The sequence below is a fragment of the Manis pentadactyla genome, chromosome 1 (genome assembly GCF_030020395.1).
Source record: "Manis pentadactyla isolate mManPen7 chromosome 1, mManPen7.hap1, whole genome shotgun sequence".
NCBI classification, from domain to species: Eukaryota; Metazoa; Chordata; class Mammalia; order Pholidota; family Manidae; genus Manis; species Manis pentadactyla.
The window spans coordinates 12,747,640-12,756,715 of record NC_080019.1 but is presented as its reverse complement, the minus strand read 5'-3'; the positions used below and the strand labels follow the sequence as shown (position 1 = coordinate 12,756,715).

Here is a 9,076-nt window from a genome sequence, read left to right as displayed (position 1 = left end):
AAGGCAGGGGCACAGGTTGGGGCGTATGCGGAAACAACACTGGGCGTTGGTACCTGGTTCCTGTCCCTGCCATGAGCTGACTAGCCCTGACCCTCCCTGGGCCTCATCCGGGAATGAGGAGGCCAGATCGCTTGAAGAATCTCTGCGATCCTTTCCAGGTTGACATTCTTTCCATCTGATTCCAGCCCCAGCCTCCCTGAGTCACAGGGCCTGCTCCAGCTCAGTTTGGCCCCCAGCCCCCCAACCCCTGCACCCTGTGGGGCGCCCGGGGGTGGAGCTGGCGCTGGGCAGGGCCGGAGGTGTCCGTGGTGCTTGTCTGTGGGTGGGGCAGGGTGGCAGACAGCTTTGTGGATTGATCTAGCTCAGGAAGGTGAGAAGCAGCCTGGAGGGGAGAGCTTCCCCTCCCACTCATCTCTGTAGGTAAATGAATCCACAGCCACCATTTCCCCCTCTCTTCCCATCCTGGAGGCACTGCAACCTCCAGGGAGCCCGGAGCTGAGGGGCAGGCCCCACTTCCCTGGCTGGTGGCTTCGCTCAGAGCCCCTAAGCAGAGTCTGCATTAGCCACTCTGAGTCTCTGGTCACCCGCTTCCAGGCCCTGGGACACAGTGGAAAGGCCCCACATACAGCCCATGTGGGATGGAGAGGACTTGGACTTTGGAAGCCTAGTTAGCCATCCACTAGCCGGGCCATTCTGCGCTGATTACCCACCAACGTCAGTTTCCTGTCTGCAAAATGGACCTGGTACACAGCAGCGTGGGACTGGAGGTCACGTGCAGAGGCCGGTGGGCCCTTCATCCCAGGCAGCCGGCAGGGCACAGAAAAGGCGCCCCGAGCTCCTCCTACTCTGCCTCCAGGCTCTAGGATGGCGGCTTCCCCTGGGCCACGGACTGAGGCCCAGGACCTATTCCACCTGTTGAGGCTGCTAAGTGCAGTTACCTTGGTTGGTCTTCCCACATCCTGGGGCATTTCTGTCCCCATCTCCCAGAGGAAAGTTGCTGGCCAGGGCACCAGCTCTTCCCTCAATCTGTCTTCTCAGAGCTGTCAGGCCAGCGTGCAAGATTCCTTCAGGGTCCTTCCCTGGCCCCAGCTGTGCCTCCCTCCTCACCCTGGCCCCCCAGTCTGTCGCACCCATTATTTGCTGCCAGCCAGCACAGCCTTAACACCTAGCCAGTGGCCAGCCAGCAGAGAGGGGGAGCAAGGGTGACAGGCAGTGGAAGCCACCGCTCCTGGCCAAGCCCACCGCCTGCCCCCAGGAGGGAAGCTCCTCCTTTTAAGGCTGCTTCTGGGAATTTCCAGCCCCTGAGCCAGACCAGCAACCCCGGGCCCAGATTGACACCTGTGGCTCACCCTTGCGGAGGTGGGGCACCAACGCTGAGGACGGGAGAACCTGGCTCTGAGGAGGAGGAGGGCCCCGCAGGCCGGGGTGTGAGGGTCAGGCTCAAGGGAGAGACCCCAGGGGCTGGCCTCCTTATCCAGAAGCGTCCGGCCGCTCCATCCTCCACACTGAGGCAGCCCAGCAAGAGGCTGGCAGCCCCCACCAGCCCAGCGAGAGGCTGGCAGCCCCCGCCAGCCGCTGCCTAGCAGTCTCACTGGCCAGGAAGGTGGACACCTCACACCTCAGTCTCCCAATTACGCCCTCCCCCCCTTCTCCTCCCCTCTTCTCTCTCCCCCTCCTCCCCCCTGTCTCTCCTCCTCTCCCCCACTGAAAACCTGTGGCTTGAAGAGACCTTGGCTTGTCTGGTACTCTACCCCTGGGGACTGCCCACATCTGCTCCTGAGTTTGGGGGCAGGGGGGCAACGGCCCCAAGAAATCTCTCCGGCGATGGGAGCCAGCCGCCTGCTGCCCAGCCTCACCCTGTAAGTGTGCTGTGCGTCCTCTCCCACTGCAGTCTTGTTGCTGTTTCCAGCTGGGGGCAGCCCTAATGTTAGCGGGACTCCCACAGGCACAGCAGCGGGGCAGGGGGGCGGGCAGGCGGTGCCTGGGTGCGCCCTGGGGGGGCCTAAGCACTCACCCCTGGGTCCGCCTTCTCTCCCCACACAGGTGCTTGCAGCTACTGACTCTCTGCTGTCAAACCCAGGTAGGCCGGCGCCCCCAGTGGCTTTCTCTCCCACCCTACCAGCAGTGGGGAGCAGTCTCCTGTGGGTGGACAGAGGCAGGTTCTGGCCTCTCCTTGGGTCCAGAAGGCTCTGAGGTTTGGGGGAGGGAGGGTGTCAGCCTTTGAATGAGAAGGTGCTATGGCAGATCTGGGGATTGACTGAGGTTTTTCTGTCCTTCCTCTACTTCCCCTGGGATCTCGGCTTCTCTCTCCATCCCTCCACTTGGGGTTCTCCCAGGGCTAAGTGCTTAGGGGCTTGAGGGATGGAGCCCAGAGTGGTTGCAAGAGGAAGGATGGTTGGCAGACGGTTCCTATGAGGCTGGCACCACAAGTATACCTGAAGCACAGGTGTCCGTCCAGCGTGTTCCGCCCACCGCCCGACTCCAACACGGATGCCCTGGGGGGCTGCTGTCCCTGGGGTCTCATGGGAGTCAGGATGCCCAGCCAGGGCCGGGCGACTCCTTACCTACAGGGCAGCGAGGTCAAGCCCAAAGAGGTTCGTTTGGGACAAGATTCAGGGTTTGCCTGCCCACAGTCCCCCCACCCCAAGTCAGCCCCCCACCTACACACACACACACACACCCCTCCTCAGCCTCAGCCCCCTGTGCAAGGCTCGGTCCCTTTTTGTGACCCTCCATAAAAGTGCAGCTATTAAAATGCACTGGTCCAGAACCGCTCTGGGGCGAGATCGCTTGGCTTCCCCAGGCCGGAGGCCCGCTTCTCTTCATATCCAGTGGGGACTTTTTTTTAAGGTAAATGCCTTTTCTCTGGGAGAGGGAAAGGGGCTGCCTTTGAAGCAGTGGGGGGGTGGGAGAGAGAGAGAGACAACTCCCCCCGGCTTTTCCTTCCCCCTTTTGCTTCACACATCCAGGGAAAGCAAGAAGAAAGCCCCCAGCCTGGCCAGGAGGGGGCTGGGGGAGGGCCCAACCTGTTCTGGAAGGGGAATTAGCACAATGGTGCGGCTGGCCGGGGCGTTTATGGCCTGGCTGAGGCCCCATTCAGGACTCAGGGGAGGTGGCAAAGCTGTCCTCTCCCCCTTGAAGTGCCCCCTCACCCCCCTTGGTGGGGGGGCCAGCAGGCCGGACCACAGCCATGCTTGAGGGGCCGTCTGACAAGCAGCTGTCTGCAGCGGTGGAAGGGGAGGTCCCCCCGCAGCGGGAACATGAAAGGGACAAGCAAGGTCCCGCGGGGAGAGCGACTTGTGGGCTGTGGGCTGTTGGGGGGGCGTGGGGCTGCTTTTGTGCAGGGCTTGAAGGGGGACGAGGAGAGGAGGAGGCTTTGGGGGGGCCCTCTCCGCTCCCGACCTGAAACAGCCAGCCAGAAGGAGGCTGCCCGCCAAGAGGGGCGGAGGGCCTGAGCCTGGGCCAGGAGGCTGCGGCAGGCTGGACCCTACCACTGGTCCTGGGTCAGCCGGACCCCACCCCCTGGTGGGGAGCCAGGTACCCAAAACAAATGCTGGCCTCAGGTTTTCCCAGGGTCTGGTGGGCATTGCTGACCTGAGTCCTGCAGACCCTGCCCTCCTGGGCTGCGGGCCTGGCAACACTCATGACCTGTGAACGGACAAGCTAGAGTGGGAAATGAGCAGGGACCCTTGAAAGGGGTCAGCCCTGGGCAGGGTCCAGTCAGCTTCTTGCTACTCCCACACCTCCCCTTTCCCCCAAACTGATACTGTCCACCCACCTGTAGGAGAAAGTGCTCCCTGCAGATGCGGGGCTGGGCCTAGCTCTGTCCAGATGGTTGCGAATGGGCCTGGGATAACGGAGGACTCGAGGACTTGGGGCAGGGAAAGGCTGTCCCTAGCATAAGCCCACAGTATCCAGGTGGAGAAAAATATTATAGTGCTAGAGCTGAGGTTGTCCCCAGCAGCTGGGAAATGTCATCCCAGGTGACACCTCACGGGAGAGGGGCAGGGAGTGAGTGGCCTTCCCATCTCCCAGTCAGTGCTGCAGGTGGTCCAGAGAAGGTGCATGGCTGGCTTTGTACCGTGTGTATGAAGATGCAACAGCCCCTCTCCCCTCCCAGGGAAGTGGCAGGCGGCCTCAACCCTGACTGGCCTGAGACCCTTGCCTGTGGTGTAGGCAGGCTGCCTCCAGGGAGCAGCCACTGGGCCACTGCTGAGGGCACCTTTCCCTGCTGCCTCCATCTCCCTCAGCTAAGGGGGAGAGAAGGGAGGGGCCCTGGAAGGGGACTGGCTTCTCTCAGGGCCCTGAGCACCCAGGGGAAGAGGCAGGCGATATGGGCATGTGCTCAGGGTTCCACTGTAGGACTGCAAGGAAAAGCTTACAGGAGCCTAAGGAGACGCTCTTAGGGCCCCCATAATTCTCTCCAGTGATCCTAATGATCCTAACCAACCAGTTGCTGTGTATGCACGTGTGTGTGTGCGCGCACATGTGCAAGGCGTGGTGTCCTCCAAGGCCAGCGGGGAGGATGAAGGAGAAATCTGGATGCCATGCTAATGGAGTCAACACCCTGGAGTGCTGGAGAGAGATGAGCTAAAACCCTAGGCGCACCGCAGGGATTCTGTGTCCCCTGCACACCTCCGCCATGGAACATGGGGGCCAGCTCCCAGAGTCCCGGCCACAGGTCTGCACTGCTTCACCAAGCACCGCCAAGCCTGGAGAGCCACCAGTTCCCTGCCCCAGGAAGTCATGACTGGCCCACCCACTGGCCTGTGAAAGTCATGGGCACACGTCCCCTTTGCTCTGTACCTCAGTCTCCCAGGACAAACGGCCTGCCCTCACCGCACTCACCTCCACACCCCTCTCCCCTGGATGGACTGGTGGTGGTGTCACCCAAAGCAAATTGACGCTATTTTTCCCTTGGTAACCGCAAAGGGGGAGAATCACCCGTCTCCTAATTTTAACCAGTACGTGAGGGACCAGGGCGCCATGACTGACCAGCTGAGCAGGCGGCAGATCCGCGAGTACCAGCTCTACAGCCGGACCAGCGGCAAGCACGTGCAGGTCACCGGGCGACGCATCTCTGCCACCGCTGAGGACGGCAACAAGTTTGGTGAGACCCAGCCCTCGCCAGAGGCCCCCCACAATGCTGGCTGGACTCACCTGGTCCATCCCTGATCCTGCATCAGGGCAGAGCCCCAGCAGGAGAGCAGGGAGCAGCCTCTTCGAGGCAGACCCTCCCCCAAGGGCCTCCCAATGCCCCTGGCCTGGGTTCAGAGGTCAGGCTGGTTGGGAGCCCCGTGTCATACCCCAGGGCTGGCAGCCATAATGGACAGAGGTCTTTCTCCCCCCCCCATCACAGCCAAACTCATAGTAGAGACGGACACGTTTGGAAGCCGGGTGCGCATCAAGGGGGCTGAGAGCGAGAAGTACATCTGCATGAATAAGAGAGGCAAGCTCATCGGGAAGGTGAGGCCTGGAGGACAGGGGAGAACTGATCTTGCTAGGGAGGGGCATGCAGGGCCCCGGCACACCCACTCCCCTCTGCTAGGCCCACCCAGGACTGTGCCCTCTGCTCCTGCCCCCACCCCCCTGACAACCTGGCCACTCTCTAGTTTCTCTAGTTAAGGGAGTTCCTGTGGGTCTATAAGCCCTCTGAGAACCCTGGCTGATCCTAAGGACCCTTGGCCCTGAGTTCTGGGGTATACCCCAGCATCGGTGAGTAAGAATTTTAGCACCTGCGTGGTGTTAGAGCCCCTCTGCTGAGGGCTAAGTGCTGAAGTGCTGATCAGGGTTGAAAGTGGGCGTTCGTACAAGGCCAGAAGCTACCCCGAGGTCAGTGGAGTCCACAGGATCCAACTAGCAAGATGCACGCTAACCTACTAGTGTGTAGATGCCTAATGGTGTGTAGCACCTATTAGTGTAGCCACCTACTAGTGTGTGGACCACCCATTAGTATAGCTGCCTACTAGTGTGTAGTCACCTGTGAATTTAGCCACCCGCAAGTGTAGCCGCTCTCCAGTGCTGCTGTGTAGAAGTCCATTTCCTTTCGCATTGGTCAGGCCTGGCTTCTGCTTCTGGATGATCTTACCAAATGTCTGGTCATTTTGTCAAGCCTTGGGCTCATCATGTGTAAGAATGGGCATGATGTCAAGGTTATCTGGAGGGTCACATGGGTGGCTGGGTGGCTGTTGACATAGGCTGTGCTCTATAAACATCTGCCCCTTCTTTTCATCAGCCTGTTGCCTCCATTCCCTCCACCCAGCACCTCCACCCACCCAGGCTGAGGAGCATTCTCATGTAGCATGCCCACTGGGTGTGCACAATAACCCTGATCTTTATGCCCATGTCAGAAACTGAGGCTCAGCATGGCTAAGTACCTTGTTCAAGGTGTACAGCTTCCACGTGACAAGCCTGTCATGACATTCAGATCTTACTCCAGGCAGCATATTCCTTTCGCCCAATTCTCCCTCTTCAAAAGGGCACCCATCTTCCCAGCCCCTGTCGTATCCTCTTAGCCCTACAAAACAGGCCCAGAAGGCAGAGGAGCCAGACAGGGTAGGTGGACAAATTCTCCTCCTCTCCTTCCTTCCCCCGCAGCCCAGTGGGAAGAGCAAAGACTGCGTGTTCACGGAGATAGTGCTGGAGAACAACTACACAGCCTTCCAGAACGCCCGGCACGAGGGCTGGTTCATGGCCTTCACGAGGCAGGGTCGGCCGCGCCAGGCCTCCCGCAGCCGCCAGAACCAGAGAGAGGCCCACTTCATCAAGCGCCTCTACCAGGGTCAGCTGCCCTTTCCCAACCACGCTGAGAGGCAGAAGCAGTTTGAGTTTGTGGGCTCAGCCCCCACCCGGCGGACCAAGCGCACTCGGAGGCCGCAGCCCCTGACATAGTCGGGAACAGGGGGCGCGGCTGCCTCTCACCGGCCTGCCCACCCCCCTTAGCCCTGCTCCCCGGGTCTAAAGACTGGGCTGGGGTGGAGGGAAGAGAGCCCGAACCCCCACGGGGATCCCTGAGGACCGGCAAGCACCAGAGCCCCAGGCCAGAAGGGGACAGGACCGCCGCAAAGCAGGGCCAGTGCCACACTGCGATGGGCCTCCTGGGGGTGGAGCCACCCCGGGAGAGAAACTGTGGTGGCACCCTGGACTCAGGCCCCCTGAAACAGGTGGGAAAGTCAGCAGATTTAAGGCCTTGCAGACACTGTCTGGAGGTGGCTCTCCTTAAAGCTTGCTTCCCATGTCCTCAGTCTGTCCCCAGCCTCCAAATTCTTGATGACTAGAGTCTAGGAAGGGACTTTGGGTTCGTTTCAGGAGAAAAGAAAGAGGGGGAAAAAGGGTTGGTCATGCTTCACAACCCACTCCCCAGGCCTGCAGCCCCGCGCCCAACTCCCACACCCAAAATAAAACCATCTTCCTGCAAACGGGTTATCCGAAGGGGTGGGGGGTGGGGAGGCGGTGTAGAAGGATCCCACTCAAAACGTAACTGGTAACAAACTAGCTTCTGCAAGAACCGCGGCGACGCTCCCGGTGCCGGCGGGGAGAGAGGAGCGTCCAGGCCCGGCCCGGCCGGCAGGTGCAGGGGCGGCGCCGCCCGAGGGAAGCAGGGTCCGGGTGGCCCGGGGCACCTCCGCCCCCCTGCGGGCTGGAGGCCGGGCGCCCCTCCCAGCGCGCGGGCTCTGGTTTCCTGGCGCGCGCTGCGCGTCCCGTGCTACCTGTTGGGCGAAGAGAACCCCAGCCCTGGGGGCGGCCGGGCCTCCGAGCCGGGCCGGGCGTCCAGCCGAGGCACCGGGCCCGCGGGCCGAGGGCGCGGAGGCCTCCTGGCCCGGAGAAGATTGCTTTGCTCCGGTGAGGCCGGCGGGCGGCAGGGGAAGCGGGGCCGGCAGGTGGCCTCGGGCTCGCGGGCGGGCCGCACCTGAGCGGGGCCCTGCGCGGGCGGCGGCGCCCGGGGTGGGTTCGGGGGCGCGGGGAGGGCGGCGGCCCGAGCCCGGCCGCGCGGGTGGGCTTGCGCTCGCGCCTCCGGGTGTGCCCTCGGGGAGTGGGGCTCGGGGGCCGTAAACCCACTGCTTCAGGGGAATCACCCTCACCGAGACCCCTCTTCTGTGGATGGACCGCCCTCCCCCAGCCTCAGTTTCCCCTCCCTCTCCTTTCTGAGAAAACGGGGAGGGGGTTATGGAAAGAGAAGAATAAGAACGAAAGACCTGTCTTCTCACTTTTCCCAAAAATGGCCTGAAAATAAGGAAAAAATGGGAGTGGTTGAGTTAAAACGGGAGGCGAGTGAAGCAGCAGGCCGAGTTGACGGAGTCTGGGGCCACCCCCACCCCTCGCCCTCGCTGAGGGCTGGAGCAGAGACTGACACCCCCAGCTCGGGGCAGTGTGGAAGGCAGCGGCCAGGAGGGAGGTCCCGGCCCGGCAGACATTCTCTGTCCGGCTCGTCATAATTGCTTTCCACCAGGTTGCTTTTCCTCTCCCCCTGCCCCCACCAACCCACCCAGAAACAAAGAGTCTTAATCCTGGTGAAGACTGCGGGAGATGTGTTGGGGGTCGTTTCTTGGGGGGTGTAGGGAGGGTGGTCTGGAGCCACAGCTGATAGCTGGCAAGTTCAATGGGATTTTAAATGCAGGGGCAACGCCCAGCAATTACCTGGGGACAAAGGGTTCGGGCCCCCAGGTGTGGAAGTCTGGACTTGGGGGGCTGGGAAGGAGGTATGTTGGGGAGGGGAGCTCTTACAATCCCTCTGATTTGTGCAGGAATTTGAGACATTCTTTAAAGCTCTAGACTGCCTCCTGGCCGGGCCCTCAGGCCCACCCCAACCCTCCCTGGCTCGGGTTAGAGACAGCTTCAAAGGTGGAGGGCCCTTTGTCTCGCCTGCCCTTTCTTCTCTGCCATTCTCCTGCCCCTCCCTCCCTCCCTGTGACCTCCCCAGCACAGTCAGGCCTCTGGGGGCCAGCTCCAGAAAGCCCTCACTGTTCCCTTTCTGGCTTTTTAAGGTGAGATCTGGCAGGGAGGGACAGAGAGTGGGGACGGGTGAGGGAGGAAGGCAGCTTTGGAGGCCTGTGCCACCTTAGATGGCGTCCTCCTG

At 61.6% G+C, this 9,076-nt stretch overlaps 1 protein-coding gene across 2 annotated transcripts; it reads left to right on the top strand.

Moving 5' to 3' along the window:
- The first annotated feature begins 1,590 nt into the window (after nucleotides 1–1,590).
- On the top strand, nucleotides 1,591–7,491 carry FGF17 (fibroblast growth factor 17). 2 transcript variants are annotated; one of them, XM_036889026.2, is made up of 5 exons: nucleotides 1,591–1,859; nucleotides 2,044–2,080; nucleotides 4,966–5,110; nucleotides 5,360–5,466; nucleotides 6,598–7,491. In XM_036889026.2, the coding sequence occupies exons 1-5, from the start codon at nucleotides 1,825–1,827 to the stop codon at nucleotides 6,889–6,891; spliced, it is 618 nt and encodes a 205-aa protein (XP_036744921.1). In that variant the 5' UTR covers nucleotides 1,591–1,824; the 3' UTR covers nucleotides 6,892–7,491. The 2 variants fall into 2 exon arrangements, with proteins under 2 accessions (XP_036744921.1, XP_036744920.1); XM_036889025.2 differs by having other exon boundaries at nucleotides 4,933–5,110.
- Nucleotides 7,492–9,076: the final 1,585 nt, after the last annotated feature.

Coding starts and splice junctions, on each gene's coding strand:
- FGF17 (XM_036889025.2), top strand. CDS start 1,825: ATGGGAGCCAGCCGCCTGCTGCCCAGCCTCACCCT. Junction 2,081..4,932: donor CTCTCTGCTGTCAAACCCAG/GTAGGCCGGCGC, acceptor GTAACCGCAAAG/GGGGAGAATCACCCGTCTCC. Junction 5,467..6,597: donor GAGGCAAGCTCATCGGGAAG/GTGAGGCCTGGA, acceptor CTTCCCCCGCAG/CCCAGTGGGAAGAGCAAAGA.